At 42.5% G+C, this 22,003-nt stretch overlaps 2 protein-coding genes across 3 annotated transcripts; both read right to left on the reverse strand.

Annotated features, from left to right (window-relative positions):
* Positions 1-159: 159 nt before the first annotated feature.
* LOC129853893 (C-X-C motif chemokine 9-like) lies at positions 160-7,284 on the reverse strand. Of its 2 annotated transcripts, none has more exons than XM_055920383.1 (4): positions 7,084-7,284; positions 6,752-6,881; positions 6,424-6,507; positions 160-1,197 (listed from the first exon to the last, which is right to left on the reverse strand). In XM_055920383.1, the coding sequence occupies exons 1-4, from the start codon at positions 7,148-7,150 to the stop codon at positions 1,050-1,052; spliced, it is 429 nt and encodes a 142-aa protein (XP_055776358.1). In that variant the 5' UTR covers positions 7,151-7,284; the 3' UTR covers positions 160-1,049. The 2 variants fall into 2 exon arrangements, with proteins under 2 accessions (XP_055776358.1, XP_055776351.1); XM_055920376.1 differs by having other exon boundaries at positions 160-1,200; positions 7,084-7,271.
* Positions 7,285-13,884: 6,600 nt separating this feature from the next.
* LOC129856990 (uncharacterized) lies at positions 13,885-16,286 on the reverse strand. Its single transcript, XM_055924870.1, has 3 exons — positions 16,163-16,286; positions 15,025-15,211; positions 13,885-14,826 (listed from the first exon to the last, which is right to left on the reverse strand). Exons 1-3 carry the CDS (start codon positions 16,284-16,286, stop codon positions 14,397-14,399), a joined length of 741 nt encoding a protein of 246 aa, XP_055780845.1. The 3' UTR covers positions 13,885-14,396.
* Positions 16,287-22,003: the final 5,717 nt, after the last annotated feature.

Consider the following 22,003-nt stretch of genomic DNA (forward strand, 5'->3'; position numbering starts at 1 on the left):
TGGTTGGAGAAAGAGAGGGAGTGTTGGAAAGTGAGAGAATGAGAGAGAGCGGGACAAATAACAGATAGGTAAACAACTACAGAACTACAGGAATAGGCTACTGTACCTGTTAAAATGACTGTGGAAAACAAGAACATATTCAACAACAGTCAGTCACACTATTAGTTTGATTATTTATTACAAAACTCCTTAAAAAATGTTAAAAGTAATAATATACAGCAATAAATACAGTGTTTACAATAAACAGTTAATCAACAATGTCTGTAACAGAACATGATGATATATTCATTCAACACAACACATTTGCCTTATCTGGCCTAGGGTTACAGTGTAGACTAGCAAAAACACTGCAGTCATATTAATGTGTAGCACAAACTGTTCGGACGCTACAGACAGAAGATGGCAGATTGGTGTACTGACTTCAGACATTCCCAATGCGCTTGTGGGGGTCATAGTGTAAAACTGAGAACATTGTGTTCATGAGAGTCTCATCTTTCCATAGAGAGGTCATAATCGTTTGTAGGCCACACCGTTCGGCCTCTACAGACGATTTTGTGAGAAGACTGATTTTCGGGATGTCCTTTCACTGCACCTTTCACTGCACCTTTCACTGCACCTTTCACTGCAGATGCGGAAGTGCAACATCGGTGGATGAGGTGGATAGAGACGCATCCAATATCTCTGACTTAAATTGATGGATTTGTATGGGGATGATTTTTATGCTAATTAGATACATTGATAATATTCATTCAACACAACACTTTTGCCTTATTCAGGAACTGTGTATGTGTGGCTAAGCTGGCCAGGTCTCTGATTGTCAGCCATGTCTATAACATGGTGTCTGTAGTGCCTCTGGTGTCTGTAGAACCTCTGGTGTCTGACATTTCTCTGGTATCTGTATTATTTGGTATCTGTAGGTTATCTGCTTTCTGTAGTGCCACTGGAATCTGTAATGTCTCTGTTTTGTCTTGATCTGGTTAGGATTTCTAGACTATCTAGAAACCCTGCAGTCTGCTGGTCAGGAGAACAGATGGGTGCTGGCTCTGTGGTCACCCTGAGGCAGGGATTGGTGTAGTCCATCTTTTTTTGCTCTCTTTAGATTTTCCCCTGAGTTTCCTCTGTTTCTGTTTATTCTGTCCTTGCTTCCCCTTGTCTCTCCTCTTCCTCCTCAGACACTTCTTCACATCCACTCCACCCCTTCTGAGAGAGAGCGAGATAGAGAGAGAGAATACATTGATATGTTTAGTACAGTTACTATCAGAGAGGGGAAAGGGAGAGAGATAAAAGAGAGGGATGAGCGGGATAGAGAAGCAAAGAGATTGTTGCTGAACAGAGGGCTCTTTGTATCACAAACTGTTGACAGGATTTTATGATCTGACTCATAGTCAAACTGAAACTAATGACTCAATTTGATCAAACCCACGACAGTATTTACTCTGCAGCATATTGTATTATAGTCGCTCCAATATGCGAGCTAACACCAGTCAGATGAGTACCAAGTTACAAGCAAAGGAAGCTACCAAACTAGCTAAAACTTGCAATGGAAGGTTTTCATATGGCTGAAATTATCTGTGTAATCTAAATCAGAGCACAAACAAATAAGCAAGTGAACATCCTTGGCTGCTATAGCCAGTTAGCTAGCCTACTAGCCAGTAGCTATAGAACATTGAGACTGTCTGTAACATAGCTGTATAGATTGTAAACCACAACTAAATTTTGACTATATCCTAGCTAGCTACAAACAACTGCTTGCTAGCCTACATTTCCTCAACCAAGACCAGCCTCTCACAACACAAATTGTGGCTGATAAAACAAATTGTCTTACTGGCTATGTTGAATCTAAACCCGTCCAATGAACATGAAACTGGCACATCGGCTGTGCATTGCAGTTAGTACACATGCTAGCTCGCTAATTAGCTAGATCAAAACATGAGACAGACACAAATTTGTGCTGACTGATCAACAGTGGTGTCAAGTTATCTGAGCCAAAAATCTGAGCCAAGTAAGCAAATCGACATTTAAAAGACATATTTTCCAGACGTTTTAACTTAGGTTCATTTTAGGTTCTGAATGAAAGGTGAAAATACGTATTTTCCGGATGTTGAAAATGCGGATATTTTATTTTTTATTTTATTTTTCCGGACGTTGAAAATACATCTTTTCTGTTCTGAATGAATTTTGAAAATACCTTCTCAACTTTTTTGTACTGCACTCTGCTGTGCTCTACTATAGTGGTTCTCAAACCTCTCCTTGGGGACCCTCAGATGTTTCACAATTTTGCTGTAACTCTGAACTAGCTATTCTTTTTTTTCCATTTTAGTCATTTAGCAGACGCTCTTATCCAGAGCGACTTGCAGTTAGTGCATTCATCTTAAGAAAGCTAGGTGAGATTCAAGAGTTTGAGAATGAGTTGACAAGTTGAATCAGGTGTGCTAGCTCTGAAATAGATCAATTACTAACCCAAATATATATGTCTATTTTTGGGCAAAATCAAGACCAGTCCGTATCGGACCAAATCTGAACCAAAAACACATCACTTCGATACAGCTATGACTTTGTAGCAGGTTATGAGAACTTACGCAGCAGGTTAGGATAATTAACATAGCAGATTAGGAGAACTAGGTTAAGGTTAGGAAAAGGGTTAGGTTTAGCGAAAATGCTCTCCTAACCTGCAACAAAGTCACTTGTATCAAAGTGACGTGTTTTTGGGGAGTCACGTCCGTGGACGTTGAAATCAAGGCCGGTCCAGACAGGACCAAAAACATATGTTGGCATAGATCCCCTTAGTGGGAAGTAGCCATCAACAAGTAAAAAACTGGAGGTGGGTTGGTTGGGGGGGAACTCCCACAGATTTTGGGGGGGATTTCTTTCCAAATGCTCACTCAGCCAACTTATTCAGTACTTTGATAGTCACTTAGAGGAACTGGTATGTGCTTATAATGTACAGCAGCTGTTGATATTCACCCCCTCCACTTTTTAAAGGGAGAATCCATGTGTTTTGAAAAATGCAAATAAATCAAATTGTATTTGTCGTATGCGCCGAATACAACAGGTTTACCTTACCATGAAATGCTTACTTACAAGCCTTTAACCAACAATGCAGTTCAAGAAATAGAGTTAAGAAAATATTTACTGAATATAATTTTAAAAAGTAACACAATAAAATAACAATAACGAGGCTATATACAGGGATACCGGTACAGATGTGCGGGGCCACAGGTTAGTCAAGGTAATTTGTACCTGTAGGTAGGGGTAAAATGTCTATGTATAGATAATAAAGAGTAGCAGCAGTGTAAAAACAAAGGGGAGTGGGGGGTGTCAATGCAAATAGTCCTAGTGGCCATATGATTAATCGTTCAGCAGTCTTATGGCTTGGGGGTATAAACTCTTAAGGAGCATTTTGGACCGAGACTTTGTTCTCCGGTACTGCTTGCCATGCGGTAGCCTTCCTCTGACACCTCCTAGTATACAGGTCCTGGATGGCAGGAAGCTTGGCCCCAGTGATGTACTGGGCTGTACGCACTACCCTCTGTAGCGCCTTACGGTCAGATGCCAAGCAGTTGCCATACCAGGCGGTAATGCAACCGGTCAGGATGCTCTTGATGGTGTAGCTATCGAACTTTTTGAGGATCTGTGGACCCATGCCAAATCTTTTCAGTCTCCTGAGGGGGAAAAGGCATTGTCGTGCCCTCTTCACAACTTTCATGGTGTGTTTGGACCATGATAGTTTGTTGGTGATGTGGACACGATGGGACTTGAATCTCTCGACCCAATCTACTGCAGCCCCGTCGATGTGAATATTCAGCCATCCTTTTCCTGTAGACCATGATTATCTCCTTTTTCTTGCTCACATTGAGGGAAATGATGTTATCCTTGCACCACACTGCCAGGTCTCTGACCACCTCCCTATAGGCTGTCTCATCATTTTCGGTGATCAGGCCTACCATCATTGTGTCGTCAGCAAACTTAAGGATGGTGTTGGAGTCGTCCTTGGTCACGCAATCGTGGGTGAACAGGGAGTGCAGCAGGGGACTAAGCATGCACCCCTGAGGTGCCCCCGTGTTGAGGATCAACACGGCGGACATGTTGTTGCCTACCCTTACCACCTGGTGGTGGCCCGTCAGGAAGTCCAGGATCCAGTTGCAGAGGGAGTTGCTTAGGCCCTGGATCCTTAACTTAGTGATGAGCTTTGTGGGCGCTGTGGTGTAGAACGCTGAGCTGTAGTCAATCATTAGCATTCTCACATAGGTGTTCCTTTTGTCCAGGTGGGAGAGGGCAGTGTAGAGTGCAATAGAGATTGCGTCATCTGTGGATCTGTTGGGCGGTATGTGAATTAGAGTGGGTCTAGGGTTTCCGGGATGATGGTGTTGATTAGAGCCATGACCATTCTTTCAAAGCACATCATGGCTACCGACGTGAGTGCTACTGGGCGGTAGTCATTTAGGCAGGTTACTTTCACTTTCTTGGGCACAGGGACTATGGTGGTCTGCTTGAAACATTTAGGCATTACAGACTCGGTCAGGGAGAGGTTGAGAATGTCAGGGAAGACACTTGACTTGCCAGTTAGTCCGCGCATGCTCTGAGTCCAATACACATCCCGGTGATCCGTGTGGCCCCATGGCCTTGTGAATGTTGACCTGTTTAAAGGTCTTGCTCACAATGGCTACAGAGTCCGTGATCACAACCTTTAGCCATGTCTATGCAGTTTCCCAATAGCGATGGAACTTAAGCTTACGAGTGTTTTAACGATGCAGCGTTTCTATAAAGGCTGTTTTCCAAAACACCACGTAGGGAGAACTTTCAATAAGTGCGTCTTTAGAGCATGTGTTGATACTGATGGGATTGAAAGAAAGGCAGCGCTGCTCTCGGATCAGCATTCTCGATTAAAATTTTACTTAAGCATTAGATACTGATGACAGATCAGCTCCTGGAGAGAAATGATCACCTGTGGCTAAAAATATTGAGGCATCTTATTCTAATACTTTGACCATGCTCTAAATCGAATATTTGGCACATCTTTGCGCACATTTGAGGCAAAAATTATAAACAGTAGCCTACAACTAGCAAAATAGAACTAAATTGATTGAATATTACATTACATTTATTTCAATATGATTGAAATATATAGGCCTACTGTATGTATATTTTAATGCAGTCATCTCTGTTTTCATTTCAAGTATGTTTTTACCCTTTGCTTGTATATAACAATTGCAAAGACTTTGGCAACGTTGTATGTCAACTTCTGAAGTTATCAGTGGTCACAGAGAGACAGATAGAATCAATATGTTTATGTTTAGAGGAGATCTTCTAAACATAAAAGCTGTTCTGAGGCAGTCGGTAAATAACAAGTGTTTTCAAGTGCAACTTTAGTAACAATGGTTTTGGGAAACAGCTCAGAGATTTAACGATGTGCCTACGAAGGTTCTAACGATGAACTTAGCCTTAAGATGCTTTTGGAAAACCGGGATTTTTTTAAATTATACTGACAAGATAGTCAAGTGACCACTCTAATTTTAAAGTAGCCTGATTGCAATCATTGGCTTATTGCTCCCAAATCATAGGAATCCCCACCCAGTTGACTACTGTAAAGTGGTGGAAGCTCTCAATGTCCATGCTAAAACGGGTTATATCCATGATGAGTCTATCTCTAAGAAAACAGGCACTACTCCAACATAAAGTCTTTTTTTTCCAAAGTTGCCGAAATGCCATATGCGTCCACTTACAGTATATCAGTGCATTCATAGCAACTGAATCCTTATGAAACACTTATTAGATCAAACAAGCCTCACTTTTTGTTTGCCAAATTTGACACTCTAATTGACCTCTATACAAAAATTTCTCACTTCATGGGCTTATTTTCATGGACAGATTTTGGGCAGAGTAAAACCTCTCGTTTCGTCTCTTCCTCTCAGTTATCAACCAGCTAATTATTAGAATTAGGTTTGCTAGATTAGGGTTGCAGTGAAAACCTACAGGGAAACTCCCGGGTGGCGCAGTGGTCTAGGGCACTGCCTCGCGGTGCTAGCTGCGCCACCAGAGTCTCTGGGTTCGCGCCCAGGCTGGGCTGGGTTCGCGCCCAGGCTCTGTCGCAACCGGGAGGTCCGTGGGGCGACGCACAATTGGCATAGCGTCGTCCGGGTTAGGGAGGGTTTGGCTGGTAGGGATATCCTTGTCTCAGTGTGTAAACATGTAATAAAATGTATGCACTCTACTGTAAGTCGCTCTGGATAAGAGCGTCTGCTAAATGACTAAAATGTAAAAAAAAAAATGTTAACTCTCCAGGAGCAGGGTTGGAGTGCCCCGTTCTAGATTGTCTTTCAGAAGTATGTCCTATAAATATCTGTGTATGTTAATAAAGTAAAGTACAGTAAATTAAGGTTGAAGTGAAATAAATAAAGTACTGTATGTTAAAATGTATTTTACTTTTTCCAGCAGCGCAGCAGCTGTTTTCCCAGTGGTCCCTTTGGATTCACACACACAGGCTCACTGGTCCTCTTTTCTACCACTCTACAACACACAGAGAAACACACAGTTAACACACACACTCTAACAAAGGGACACACATACTTAATCTTTACACACAAACTGCAACATGAGGGGGAAGTACATGCTTTATCACACACACACTCCTTGTTTCATGAAATAGCTATGATGTTCAATATCTTTTAACTGTGTGCGTGAGTGCATGTAAGTGTGTGTGTACGTCTGGGTGTGGGCATTTGTGTGTGTGCAAGTGTGATCTGATACTTACATGATCTGGTCAGTGTTGCAGGTGTGGCCTTTGAGCATGACTTTGAGGTCAGACAGTGGTCTCCTGACAGTTGTCTTTGTGTCATAACACTCACACCTCCCTGGGACAAACTGCCCCTCACCTTCCCCCACTGTAGAGCCAATTGTGATTTAAGTGAAATATATCATGCCATCATGTCACACACCACATAGGAAAATAACATTCTATCAGTCTTTCTGGAGTCACACTACAGATTGACCGACAGATCAGAAATAACACAACTAACACAGTGTCGCTTATACAAACTGTAACCCAAACCTGTGTGGACCTGTGCGTGTGTGTATGGTTCTTACCTGTTAGCAGTAGACAGTAAAGTGATAGGCTAGTCAGCAGACAGACAGACTGGACAGAGTGCTTCATATTGCAGCTGAGACCTGAACTGAGCCGTAGAGCTGCCTGAGCCTCCCTTATGTACCCACACACACTACCCCTAACGCCAACATCTGGGGTTTCCAAGTACACTGCCCTATTCACATTCTTACTGGAATTTCCCTCTCTCCCTCTCAGCCAAAGTCAGGATCAGGCGGGATTTCCAAAGGATACTGAGATCACGACTATCAAGGACACTCTTGGTCTCTAGAAGATTATTAAAAATGATGAAAGGTTTACAGGAGGCCTAAATAATAATAACCCAGAGGACATTGCTATTTTTGCTTTAAGCTTAATTATTCAGAGATAAAAATTTAATTTCAACAAAATAATCTTTCAGGAATGCTTATCTTGCATTTCTGACTACAGAAACCATTTCAGAACTATCTGAGATGGTGGGTGTCAAAATCCTCTTCTTCCATTCTATTTGAGACCGGCTGTCTTTTATCTGGACAATGAAGGGTTTATTTATTGACTGATGGTTGTGTGCACAGTGACTTCAAAGTTTATTTATCACGTGCAAAGGATACAGCACGTGTAAAACATACAGTGAAGTGCTTACTTGCGAGCTCTTTCCCAACAATGCAGTAATACAAGTAATAATATAGATAAATCAAACACATGATAAATACGAGAATAAAACAACAACACGAGAATGAAAGTTATATACAGGTCAGTGCCAGTATAATTATGACAATGTGCAGGGATACTGGAGTGACTAGAATGCCCAAAAGACGCATGTTGTGTCTCTTAGCTCAGCTCACACACACACACACACACACACACACACACACACACACACACACACACACACACACACACACACACACACACACACACACACACACACACACACACACACACACACACACACACACACACACACACATTACACTGACTCATCTGGCTCTGTCCCAGCCAGGTCACATGATTTCTACTTTAACCAACTTTCATTATGCCCTATTCCCTATTTTTTCCCCACGGAGAGCTAGGTACTTCCCTGGGAAAATATAAATATAATAAAAAAAGTTCCATGACCATCTTGAAATTTAGCACAAAGAAATGTAGGAAGTGGAAGGCGTGTTGCCTCTTTTTAGGCATTCCAGGTAGTCTCCTGTAATACACTTTTAGTCTGTAGATTGTACAGAGGAAAATCTTGGTGTAATTCATATAAAACACCTTGCTACTGTGTGTGACTATTGTACACTTTTCCCTCTACAACGTCTCCATAGAAGCCTTTGTTAACATCCAAACATAATTTTTACCAGGATGTGTACTCAGAGCATGCGCTGACCAGCTGGCAAGTGTCTTCGCTGACATTTTCAACCTTTCCCTAACCCAGTCTGTAATACCTAAATGTTTCAAGCAGACAACCAGAGTCCCTGTGCCCAACCGATCCACAGATGAAGCAATATGTACTGCACTTCACACTGCCCTCCTCCACCTGGACAAGAGGAACACCTAAGCTGTTCATCGACTATAGCTCAGCGTTCAACACCATAGTGCCCTCCAAGCTTATCACTAAGCTCAGGACCCTGAACACCTGCCTCTGCAACTGGATCCTGGAATTCCTGACGGGCCGCCGCCAGGTGGTGAAGGTAGGCAACAGCACATCCGTGCACAACTCCAACACCATCATTAAGTTTTCTGACGACAGGACCGTGGTAGCCTGATCACCGCTGACAATGAGACAGCCTATTGGGAGGTCAGTGACCTGGCAGTGTGGTGCCAGGACAACAACCTCTCCCTCAATGTCAGCAAGGGCTCCCGAGTGGTGCAGTGTTCCAAGGCACTGCATCTCAGTGCAAGAGCTGTCACTGAAGTCCCTGGTTCGAATCCAGGCTACATCACATCCGGCTGTGATCCACCTCTATGCAGACGACACCATTCTGTATACTTCCGGCCCTTCCTTGGACACTGTGCTATCTAACCTCCAAACGAGCTTCAATGCCATACAACACTCCTTCCGTGGCCTCCAACTGCTCTTAAACGCTAGTAAAACCAAATGCATGCTTTTCAACCGTTCGCTGCCTGCACCCGCACGCCCGACTAGCATCACCACCCTGGACGGTTCCGACCTAGAATATGTGGACATCTATAAGTACCTAGGTGTCTGGCTAGACTGCAAACTCTCCTTCCAGACTCATATCAAACATCTCCAATCCAAAATCAAATCTAGAGTCGGCTTTCTATTCCGCAACAAAGCCTCCTTCACTCACGCCGCCAAACTTACCCTAGTAAAACTGACTATCCTACCGATCCTCGACTTCGGCGATGTCATCTACAAAATAGCTTCCAATACTCTACTCAGCAAACTGGATGCAGTTTATCACAGTGCCATCCATTTTGTTACTAAAGCACCTTATACGACCCACCACTGCGACCTGTATGCCCTAGTCGGCTGGCCCTCGCTACATGTTCGTCGTCAGACCCACTGGCTCCAGGTCATCTACAAGGCTATGCTAGGTAAAGTGCCGCCTTATCTCAGTTCACTGGTCACGATGGCTACACCCACCCGTAGCACGCGCTCCAGCAGGTGTATCTCACTGATCATCCCTAAAGCCAAAACCTCATTTGGACGCCTTTCCTTCCAGTTCTCTGCTGCCTGCGACTGGAACGAATTGCAAAAATCTCTGAAGTTGGAGACTTTTATCTCCCTCAACAACTTTAAAAATCTGCTATCCGAGCAGCTAACCTGTACATAGTCCATCTGTAAACTACCCACCCAATTTACCTACCTCACCCCATACTGCTTTTATTTATTTACTTTTCTGCTCTTTTGCACACCAGTATCTCTTCTTGCACATGATCATCTGATGATTTATCACTCCAGTGTTAATCTGCTAAATTGTAATTACTCGATTTATTGCCTACCTCATGCCTTTTGCACACATTGTATATAGATTCTCTTTTTTTTTCTACCATGTTATTGACTTGTTTATTTTTTACTCCATGTGTAACTCTGTGTTGTTGTCTGTTCACACTGCTATGCTTTATCTTGGCCAGGTCGCAGTTGCAAATGAGAACTTGTTCTCAACTAGCCTACCTGGTTAAATAAAGGTGATAAAAATAAAATAAAAAATTAAAAAAAATAAGCTGTAGACTACACTATCTACCTAAGGAGTTCACATCTATATTATTTGTAGCTGTCTATTTACCACCACAGACCAATGCTGGCACTAAAACCGCACTCAATGAGCTGTACAGGCCATAAGCAAACAAGAAAATGCTCCTCCAGAAGTGGCACTCTTTGTGGCTGGGAACTTTAATGCCGGCAAACTTAAATATGTTTTACTTAATAAAAAAAAAACTCTAGACCACCTTTACTCCACACACAGACAGGCATACAAAGCTCTCACTCATCCTCCATTTGGCAAATCTGACCATAATTCTATCCTCCTGATTCCTGCTTACAAGCAAAAACTAAAGCAGGAAGTACCAGTGACTCGATCAATACACAGAAGTGATCAGATGACACTGATGCTACGCTACAGGACTGTTTTGCTAGCACAGACTGGAATATTTTTCCGGCATTCATCCAATGGTTTTAGGAGAATACCACCTCAGTTACCGGCTTCATCAATAAGTGCATTGACGATGTCGTCCCCACAGTGACTGTACGTACATTTCCCAACCTGAAGCCATGGATTACAAGCAACATCCGCACCAAGCTAAAGGGTAGAGCTGCCGCTTTCAAGGAGCGGGACACTAATCTGGATGCTAATAAGAAATCCTTCTATGCCCTCAGAGAAACCATCAATCAGGCAAAGCGTCAATACAGGACTAGATTGAATCCTACTCTGATGGTCGTCGGATGTGGCACGGCTTGAAAACTATTAGGGTCTACAAAGGGAAACCCAGCCTCGAGCTGCCCAGTGACACGAGCTGACCAGATGAGTTAAATGCCTATTTATGCTCGCTTTGAGGCAAGCAACACTGAAGCATTCATGAGAGCATCAGCTGTCCCGGACGAATGTATGATCACCTTTAAACAGGTCAACATTCACAAAGCTGCGGGGCCCCACGGATTACCGGGATGGGTACTCAAAGCATGTGCGGTCCAATTGGCAAGTGTTTTCACTGACACTTTCAGTGAACCTCTCCCTGGCCGAGTCTGTAATACCTACATGTTTCATACAGACCACATAGTCCCTGTGCCCAAGAAAGTGAAGGTAACCTTCCTAAATGATTACCACCCTGTACCACTCACGCCGGTAGCCTTGAAGTGCTTTGAAAGGCTGGTCATGGCTCACATCAACACCCTCATCCCAGAAACCCTAGACCCACTCTAATTCACATACCGCCCCAAAAGATCCACAGATGACGCAATCTCAATCGCACTTCACTGCCCTTTCCCACCTGGACAAAAGTGAGGATGCTGTTCAATGACTACATCTCAGTGTTCAACACCATAGTGCCCACAAAGCTCATCACTAAGCTGAGGAGCCTGGGACTAAACACCTTCCTCTGCAACTGGATCCTGGACTTCCTGATGGGCCGCCCCCAGGTGATAAGGGTAGGCAATAACACATCTGCCACGCTGATCCTCAGCACTGGGGCCCCTCAGGGATGCATGCTTAGTCCCCTCCTGTACTCCCTGTTCACCCACGACTGTGTGGTGTGGTAGCAGGATTACAAGATTGTTATATTTATGCACCAAATGGTTGTTTTATTTAGTAGAGTAAGGTTCTTATGATTCTCTCCTTTTCTGAGTTAACTGAGAGAAGTATTTTGAAGCTTGGGCTGGCAACCGATTAAGTGTTTGCTTGGTGATAAAAAACCTACAGCTGGCATTCCACAGATCAGATGTGGTGGGTGCCACCGAGATAGAGATTGTTTTGTTCCTCCAGACAAGACCTCAGTTTTCCTGATTATCCTGACATTTGGGAGATAACACATCAGGCACATGACCACATGATGTCGTATGAAAAAGTTTGGGCACCCCTCTGAGGCTGCATAATAATTTACTCGGTCGTCACAGAAAATGATCACAGTGGCATGCCATTCATTTTCTAATAAACGCCGAGTACTGGGGTATTGTCCAGACAAAGATTTTTAGTGTAGCAATATTAAGTTGTATGAAATTAAATCAGATGTGAAAAATAGGCTATGCAAAAATGTGGGCACCCTTGTCATTCTGTTGATTTGAATACCTGTAACTACTTAGCACTGATTAATTGGAACACGCAATTGGTTTGGTGAGCTCATTAAGCCTTGAACTTCATAGACAAGTGCATCCAATCATGAGAAAAGGTATTTAAGGTGGCCAATTGCAAGTTGTTGTTCTCTTTGACTCTCCTCTGAAGAGTGGCAACATGGTGGCCTCAAAACAACTCTCAAATGACCTGAAAACAAAGATTGTTCAACATTATGGTTTAGAGGAAGGCTACTTAAAGCTATCGCAGAGATTTAAGCTGTCAGTGTCCACTGTGAGGAACATAGTGAGGAAATGGAAGACCACAGGCACAGTTCTTGTTAAGGCGAGAAGTGGCAGGCCAAGTATAATAATCGGAGAGGCAAAGGCGAAGGATGGTGAGAACGGTCAAAAACAGCCCACAAACCACCTTCAAAGACCTACAACATCATCTTGCTGCAGATGGTGTCACTGTGCATCGTTCAACAATTCAGTGCATTTTGCACAAGGAGAAGCTGTATGGGAGAGTGATGCGGAAGAAGCCTTTTCTGCACACACGCCACAAACAGAGTCGCTTGAGGTATGCAAACGCACATTTGGACAAGCCAGCTTCATTTTGGAATAAGGTGCTGTGGACTGATGAAACAAAGATTGAGTTATTTGGTCATAACAAGGGACGTTATGCATGGCGGCAAAAGAACACAGCGTTCCAAGAAAAACACTTGCTACCCACAGTAAAATTTGGTGGGGGTTCCATCATGCTGTGGGGCTGTGTAGCCAGTGCCGGTACTGGGAATCTTGTTAAAGTTGAGGGTCGCCTGGATTCCACTCAATATCAGCAGATTATTGGGAATAATGTTGAAGAATCAGTCACAAAGTTGAAGTTACACCGGCGCTGGATATTTCAACAAGACAACGACCCAAACACTGCTCAAAATCTACACGGGCATTTATGCAGAGGAACAAGTACAATGTTCTGGAATGGCCATCCCAGTCCCCAGACCTGAATATCATTGAGAATCTGTGGGATGATTTGAAGTGGGCTGTCCATGCTCAGCAACCATCAAACCTAACTTAACTGGAGATGTTTTGTAAGGAGGAATGGTCCAAAATACCTTCATCCAGAATCCAGACACTCATTAGAGGCTATGGGAAGCGTCTAGAGGCTGTTATTTTAGCAAAAGGAGGCTCTATTAAATATTGATGTGATGTTTCTATTGGGGTGCCCAAATTTATGCACCCGTCTAATTTTGTTTTGATGCATATTGCACATTTTCTGTTAAAACAATAAACCTCATTACACTACTGAAATATTACTGTGTCTATCAGTTATTTGATATATCAAAATGAAATTGCTGATCCAAACACCCAATTATTTATAAATGGAAATCATGGAAATTGTCAGGGATGCCCAAACTTTTTCATACGACTGTATATGGGGAGGGGAGTTGAACCAGTTATGACTGAATTCTACATTTCTAAATTGACATCTGGCTGCACTGTCTCAGTCAGCATGATTTATCAGTGGCACAAGGACACAATCTCAGAAGTAACATTTGTATCAGAAGTGGAATGAAATTGCAGTTACTCATTTTCGGTGCCGGGACTGTTTATTATTATTAGGTGCCATGTGATGTGTTCTGGCCCAAATCAAGCACTGGTATCACATTTCGACATTTCGACATTCAGTTTGGAATCTTTATTGTTCCTAAAACATTAGCTATGCAAACGTAAAAACAGTGAATACAAGCAATATTGTTACAAAAGTATTTTATTACAAAATAGAATAATCTCTTAAATTAAACTCCACAGATTGGTTTTACTGGATTAATGTTTACAGAGTCCCTGCATTATATCCAGCATAGTGTCACAATTCAGTGAAACAACATCTAGTCCAGTCCAGACCAGCTTAATCCAGTCCAGCTCAGAACCCATCAGTGGGCCATTTGGGGACAGCGCCACACATCATTGGTTACAGCCAGTTAGAGTATTCCCTGATATTTAATATTCCAGGTTTGAGCACCCACAGAGCTGCTGGATCATTCTCCCCTGAACTAGTATGTCCTCATTTGTGTCCTGCTTGGTGTGTGTCCTTGTCTCGGTTTATGTGTGTGTTTGTCCATACAGCCATTCCATGGGATCTTTCCCCCCACATTCCCTCTCCATCCCCAGCCTGCCTGACAGCTGCTCTCGGGCTTGACCTGTGGGTGTGCTAGTCCGGCTGGCCCGGGGGAAACCACGGGGCAGCAAAGTTGAGACAGAGTGCTTCATCTGGGGCTTGGAGAACAGCCGAGGCCTGCCCGTCCTCTGGAGCCTCACAGGGCCACAGCTAGGGTGCACCACTGGTCTGGCCAGCGCCTGGATACTGGTCATATACTCCTCCAGGGACTGGGAGCACAAGGATGGAGACTGGGAGACAGACTGGGCTGGATGTGCTAGGTGGCCCGGGACCCCCAGGGTATCAGAGTCTTCCAGGGTCTCAATGATGGTGGGCAGGTGAGGCAGAGACAGAAGCAGCCGTCTATGCTTCATACTACAGAGGAAAAAGAGACGAGAGACAGGAGGGTTAAAATATTAAGAGCACATATATATGATAAAAAAAGGGATTATACTTAAAACCAGTTAAATTGTATGTCTAAACAAAATAACATTGACCAGTGGTAACGGTACCACATCCTCAAATTGCAGACCTAGCTGAAGATATGAGCAGTGATATTGGAGATGAGCTCACCTGTGATTAAGTGCAGTTGTCAGTCTGACAGACAAAATATAGACTTGGTTCGCTGCTTGCTGCAGTGACAGTAATAATCCACTCTGAGACTGACAGAGCTGTAGCTGGTCCGCAGAGCGAGTGTGTGACTGGCCGCTTGAGTGAGAGTAAAAGCAGAGCGGGAGGCGGGGCCTTTTATACAGACACACTGCATGGAGGGAGCAAGCCAAGGCTGAGGAGGATAAATATAGCCACTAACCTGTGTGTGTGTGTGTGTGTGTGTGTGTGTGTGTGTGTGTGTGTGTGTGTGTGTGTGTGTGTGTGTGTGTGTGTGTGTGTGTGTGTGTGTGTGTGTGTGTGTGTGTGTGTGTGTGTGTGTGTGTGTGTGTGTGTGTGTGTGTGGCAGGCTGGGAAGTTGACCAAGGTTCATTGGTGCAGCTGCCTTGACTGTTTACATTTCAGAAACAATTAGGGCCTGGAATAATCATGCACTCGTTCTCGCACACACATTCTCTCTCTCTCTCTCTCTCTCTCTCTCTCTCTCTCTCTCTCTCTCTCTCTCTCTCTCTCACGCATACACACACAGACACACAGTAACTAAAAACAAATTGAGGGTCCTTTTTCCAGCCGAGTTCTCGGGAATCTTTCCATTTTAATGCTTTGATTTTAGGATTATAGGATTAAAATCACATTCTTATTCTTATCCATGACTAGCGAGATTCCTTTCATTTTAACATACATTAAGTACATACTGAATGCAGGGCCTATCAGAATTTTTTTATTATTGTTTATCTTAGATGATCACCACCTTAAGCGACTTGTTACTCTCGCAATGCTTCAGTTCAGAGAATGCTATTATTCTGTGAGAACTGATATAATGTATAACTGTAGATGTATAATATGAGGTCGTTTTAGGCTCTAAATATGAAGCCTTTGACCATGTTGGGATTGATCAAACCACAATCCGCCTCCACCTGACTGAACGGAATTCAAATTCCACTAAGTGTCTTCCTCAAACAGTCTGGTATATATGTATGTGTCATTAAAACATACCTGTAAGCGAGTAAGTGTCATACAGCAGCACACGGGCTGGTCTGATGATTACTGCTCTCCCAGACATGACCTCAGTATTGTCCAGTCGGGTATTTCAGACACTTACAGTTTCCCCCAGATGAGAGGGTTGAACCTGCAACTGGCTGTGCCTGGCGCTGCACGTACACCTGACTCTGAGCCAGCATGGCCCCCGTCCAGCAGGAAATCCTTTCTGATACAGGAATAACCATGATTGTTATTACGCTGCTGACTGATGATTATTATGTGTGTGTTTGTGTGTCCATGTGTGTGTGGTGGGTGGGAACCAAAAATTCAACCAACTGGGGACATTTTGCCAGTCCCCACAAGGAAAAGGGATATTTCTAGAGGGTGTAAGGTTAGAATAAGTGTTAGGTTTCGAATTGGGGTTAGGGGTTAGGTTTATTGTTAGGAGTTAAGGGTCTTAAGTTATGGGTCTTAAGAGTCAGGCGACCCCCCCTGACTGCAGATTCACAACGACAACGAGAGACTCCGCTACAGAGGAGTCAACAAGTACACACAGACATGTTGAGAGGTTGTGGTGACCACATCCTTCTCTTTGTGACCCCTAACCTTCCCACTTCCCAGGATTTCTTCTTTTCTTCTCGTTAGAGGGAAAAAGGTGTGGGGGAAGTGTAGTAATGGTGTGTGTGTTATCTGTGAGTATCTACCATTTCAGCCTCCCCTTTCACCACTTTTATATCTTTCCCCCTATCTTCTCTCTCATTTTCCCTCTCTCCTCTCTTCTCTTTCCTCTTTCCAGTCATTCATCTCCTCTCTTCTCTTTTCACTCCCCTTTTCCACATATTGTATCATATCTAGACTACTAAGTGATGGGAAAGGGTTCATCTTGAGATAAGCTTGATGGCTGATTCTTCGGAGACCTTTATTTAGCAATGAGGCTGAGATGTCTAAGTCAGTAGTCAGTAGAGAAAAACTAGAAGACAGGCATCATTCATCTGCTTTAAGACATTTATTAACTACAAGACTTCTACCAAGTATTTCATGGTCGTATGATATGATATTTGTATGTTGTTTGGGACATCTTGGTTAAATGTGAAATATTCTATCAGTTCTGTGTATAGGTTTATTAAGATTGTCCTATGTATGACATGATTCAAATTAAAACAATTTAATTCCAGAAATGCCCAAAGTTCTAGGGTGAAACTCTCCAGTATCTTGTCCAGTAATGTGAATTGTAGCTCCAGGGTGAAGTTTTCGCCCTCCTCCCCCAATCTTAACCAACAAAAAATTTGTGGGAAAATGCTAAACTGATCCAAGATCAGCGTCTAGGAGTAACTTCACCCTACACCGTGACGGGTAATGTGACCATAAATTATGTAGTGTGTGTACCCAGCCTTACTGTTTGTATTTACAAAAACTCCCAAATTTATATTACCTTGTTTGTGGAGGGTTTGAGTTACTCCCATCCAATTAACCAACTTTGAGTTTGAGAAAAGCACTAGGCCTATGTGAGTGTCAATCAGTAATGTCAATTATTTGTCGTTGTAGGAATTAGAGATCCCAGGTTCTTCCAAAGCAGACAGAATCTAACAACAACATTCGACAGAACTGACTTTGCCTTGACCAGTAAGTACACGCAAATTGACAGACAGACAACACGCACACACACGTAATCCTGCTCTATCAATCCTGTAACCTGGCGGATTACTCTATAATTTAATCTTTAGGATACACACCTGCTACAGCACATGTGCAGATAAACACACAGACACCTGAACAGGGATTACGGCTTTAGAAATGCTGACGTGTAATTTCAGCTGGGAGGGGAAACATACACGTGTAGAGCACAGCTCAAGTTAGATGAGTGATCAAAAGCATTGATTAAAACTTCTTATGGCTGGGGGGCATTATTGAGTAGCTTGTATGAATAAGTTGCCCAAAGTAAACGGCCTGCTCCTCAGTCTCAGTTGCTAATATATACATATTATTATTAGTATTGGATAGAAAACACTCTAAAGTTTCTAAAACTGTTTGAATGATGTCTGTGAGTATAACAAAACTCATATGGCAAGCAAAATCCTGAGGAGAAATCAAAACAGGAAGTGAGAAATCTGAGCTTTGTATGTATTCACTGAAGTCCCCAATGAAATCCCCTTGAGATATTAATGATGTTGCACTGCCTAGGGGTTCCACTAGATGTCAAACATCAATAGAAATTATAATGAGACTTCTATGGTGTTGTGGGAGTGAATGATAGCAGAATATTTCAGGTGTCTGGCAGTCAGCCATTTTCTGATCACGCTTAATCCTCATGGTACCCACTTGCGTTCCATTTCTCATGAAGACAAGAAGGAATACTCCAGTTGGAACTTTATTGAAGCTATATGTTAAAAACATCCTAATGATTGATTATGTACTTAGTTTGAAATGTTTCTTCGACCTGTAATATAACTTTTTGAAGTTTTTGTGCGATGTAACGCTGACCAGAATGAGCGTTTGGATATGTATACCAAACGCGCTAACAAAAGAAGGTATTTGGACATAAATAACGGACATTATCGAACAAAACAAACATTTATTGTGGACCTGGGATTCCTGGAGTGCTTTCTGATGTAGATCATCAAAGGTAAGGGAATATTTATCATGTAATTTCTTGTTTATGTTGACATCAACATGGCGGCTAATTGTGACAAATTTTTCTGAGCGCCATCTCAGATTATTGCATAGCTGGCTTATTCCGTAAAGTTTTTTTGAAATCAGACACAGCGGTTGCATTAAGGAGAGGTATATCTATAATCCCATGTGTATAACTTGTATTATCATCTACATTTATGGTGAGTATTTCTGTTGAATGATGTGGCTATGCAAAATCACTGGATGTTTTTGGAACTAGTGAATGTAACGTGCCAATGTGAACTCATATTTTGATAAATATGAACTTTATCAAACAAAACATACATGTATTGTGTAACATGAAGTCCTATTAGTGTTTTTTTGTTTTTGAAACTCCTCTCTTTCACTGGAAAAAAAAATGGCTGTGTTTTTCTGTGGCTATATGTGGTGACCTAACATAATCGTTTGTGGTGCCTTTGCTGTAAAGCATATTTGAAATCTGACACTGTGGTGGGATTAACAACAAGAATAGCTTTAAAATGGTATGAGATACATGTATGTTTGAGGAATTTTAATTATGCGATTTTTGATGTTTTGAAAATGGCGCCCTGTTGTCATATCGATCCCGTTACCGGGATTGCAGGCATAAGAAGATTTAAGGAAACTTTCTAAATACAGTGCATTTAAAAAAATATTCAGACCCCTTCCCTTTATCCACATTTTGTGACGTTAAATGTTTTCCTTATCAATCTACACACAATACCCCATAATGACAAAGTGAAAATAGGTGTTTAGAAATTTGCAAATGTATGAAAAAATATATAACAATTTACATAAGTATTCAGACCCTTTGCCATGAGACTTGAAATTGAGCTCTGCATCCTTTTTCCATTGATCATCCTTGAGATGTTTTTACAACTTGATTGGAGTCCACCTGTTGTAAATTTAATTGATTGGACATGATTTAGAAAGGCACACACCTGTCTATATAAGGTCCCACAGATGACAGTGCATGTCAGAGCAAAAACCAAGTCATGAGGTCGAAGGAATTGTCCATAGATCTCCAAGACAGGATTGTGTCGAGGCACAGATCTAGGGAAGGGTACCAAAACATGTCTGCAGCATTGAAGTTCCCCAAGAACAGTGGCCTCAATCATTCTTCAATGGAAGAAGTTTGGAACCACCAAGACTCTTTCTAAAGCTGGCCACCTGGCTAAACTGAGCAATCGGGGGAGAAGGGCCTTGGTCAGGGAAGAACTCGATGGTCACTCTGACACAGCTCCAGAGTTCCTCTGTGGAGATGGGAGAACCTTCCAGAAGGACAACCATCTTTGCACCAATCAGGCCTTTGTGGTAGAGTTGCCAGTAGGAAGCCACTCCTCAGTAAAAGGCACATGACAGCCCACTTGGAGTTTGCCAAAAGACACCTAAAGGACTCTCAGACCATGAGAAACAAGATTCTCTAGTTTTAATGAAACAAAGATTGAACTCTTTGGCCTAAATGCCAAGCATCACATCTGGAGGAAACCTGGCACCATCTCTAAGGTGAAGCTATAGGGATGGTGCCAGGTTTGGTGTAACATCTCTTGAGAGACCTGAAAAAAGCGCCGCAGCGATGCTCCCCATCCAACATGACAGAGCATGAGAGGATCTGCAGAGAAGAATGGGCAAATATAGGTGTGCCAAGCTTGGAGAGTCATACCCAAGAAGACTCGAGACTGTAATAGCTGTCAAAGATGCTTCAACAAAGTACTGAGTAAAGGGTCTGAATACTTATGTAAATGTGATATTTCAGTTTATTTTAAATTTGCAAAAAAACATCTAAAAAACAGTTTTTGCTTCCTCATTATGGGGTATTGTGCGTAGATTGATAAGGGGGGAAAACTGTTCAATCAATTTTAGAATATGGCAGTAACGTAATAAAATGTGGAAAAACTCAAGGGGTCTGAATACTTCTGAATGCACTGTCCATCAATAAATTCATAAATAACATAGATACATACATTGGTTTATTACATTTTTTTAAATGTATACATACAAATAAAATAAATTACCGCCTGTCCACACACTATATGAACATTACTTTTGAGTTGGAGTTCTACTGGTTCTAAGTTCAGTTGAAACCATTTTGAGGTGGACTGAGGTGGTTGAGAAGTACAAGAAGTGTCACGTTCTGACCATAGTTCTTGTGTGTTTTGCTTGTTTTAGTGTTGGTCAGGACGTGAGCTGGGTGGGCATTCTATGTTGTGTGTCTAGTTTGTCTGTTTCTATGTTTGGCCTAATATGGTTCTCAATCAGAGGCAGGTGTTTTGTGTTGTCTCTGATTGGGAATCATATATAGGTGGCTTGTTTTTGTGTTGGGGTTTGTGGGTGGTTGTTTCCTGTCTTTGTGTTTTCTCTGCACCAGATAGGGCTGTATCGGTTTGCCACATTTTGTTATTTTGTATCGTTGTAAGTGTTCACAGTTTCGTTTTATTAAACATGTTGAGCACTGGCTACGCTGCGTGTTGGTCCGATCCCTGTCACACCCTCTCTTCTCGTGAAGAGGAGGAAGGCTGCCGTTACAAGAAGAATGAAGAGGAATTTCTAACTCTCTGTGGTGTCTCCCTCAGCTAGTCTGGAGGAGGAAAATGAGGAGATCCCCCAGCTACTGTGGACCATGAGTGATGCCTCCTTCATGGGGGTCACCAAAAGGTCAAAGACACACACAACGGACAACGGACACTTCTATAACCACAAGGTAACACACATAGAGATGGAGCTATGCTTACAAGTGATTAGTATTATATGCCCATCTTCCAAAAATGTCTGAAAACCTACCTCTTCAAAAAGTATCTTGATTAATCCTACAGCAACTTCCCCCCACCCCCCCACCGAAGGAAAATAAACACACTTGCACTCTCACTCACACTTACTACTACTGACTTTGCTGATTATTATTTGACCATGCTTGTCACTTATGAACATTTTTGAACATCTTGGCATAGTTCTGTTATAATCTCCACCCGGCACAGCCAGAAGAGGACTGGCCACCCCTCATAGCCTGGTTCCTCTCTAGGTTTCTTCCTAGGTTTTGGCCTTTCTAGGGAGTTTTTCCTAGCCACCGTGCTTCTACACCTGCATTCTAGCTGTTTGGGGTTTTAGGCTGGGTCTCTGTACAGCACTTCGAGACATTAGCTGATGTACGAAGGGCTATATAAAATAAACTTGATTGATTGATTGATCTGCTTTATTGAGGAAACATTTTTCTTACTACAACAAAAATAATGTGGTTTTCTCACTTCAGTACCGTACAGTTTTTTATCGTCTTAGGGCAATTTGTACAAGTATGTGGTACATTTTCACAAGTCTT

Source organism: Salvelinus fontinalis, chromosome 1, assembly GCF_029448725.1.
Source record: "Salvelinus fontinalis isolate EN_2023a chromosome 1, ASM2944872v1, whole genome shotgun sequence".
NCBI lineage: Eukaryota > Metazoa > Chordata > Actinopteri > Salmoniformes > Salmonidae > Salvelinus > Salvelinus fontinalis.

Bases quoted from the DNA above. Each gene is read 5' to 3' on its own strand.
- LOC129853893 (XM_055920376.1), bottom strand. From the start codon at position 7,150: ATGAAGCACTCTGTCCAGTCTGTCTGTCTGCTGACTAGCCTATCACTT. The intron at 6,882-7,083 runs GTAAGAACCATA...TTGGCTCTACAG, and splicing joins TTACTGTCTACTGCTAACAG to TGGGGGAAGGTGAGGGGCAG. The intron at 6,508-6,751 runs GTAAGTATCAGA...TGTGTGTTGTAG, and splicing joins TGCAACACTGACCAGATCAT to AGTGGTAGAAAAGAGGACCA.
- LOC129856990 (XM_055924870.1), bottom strand. From the start codon at position 16,286: ATGGTTATTCCTGTATCAGAAAGGATTTCCTGCTGGACGGGGGCCATG. The intron at 15,212-16,162 runs GTAAGTGTCTGA...CCCTCCATGCAG, and splicing joins CCTCTCATCTGGGGGAAACT to TGTGTCTGTATAAAAGGCCC. The intron at 14,827-15,024 runs GTGAGCTCATCT...TTTCCTCTGTAG, and splicing joins ACAACTGCACTTAATCACAG to TATGAAGCATAGACGGCTGC.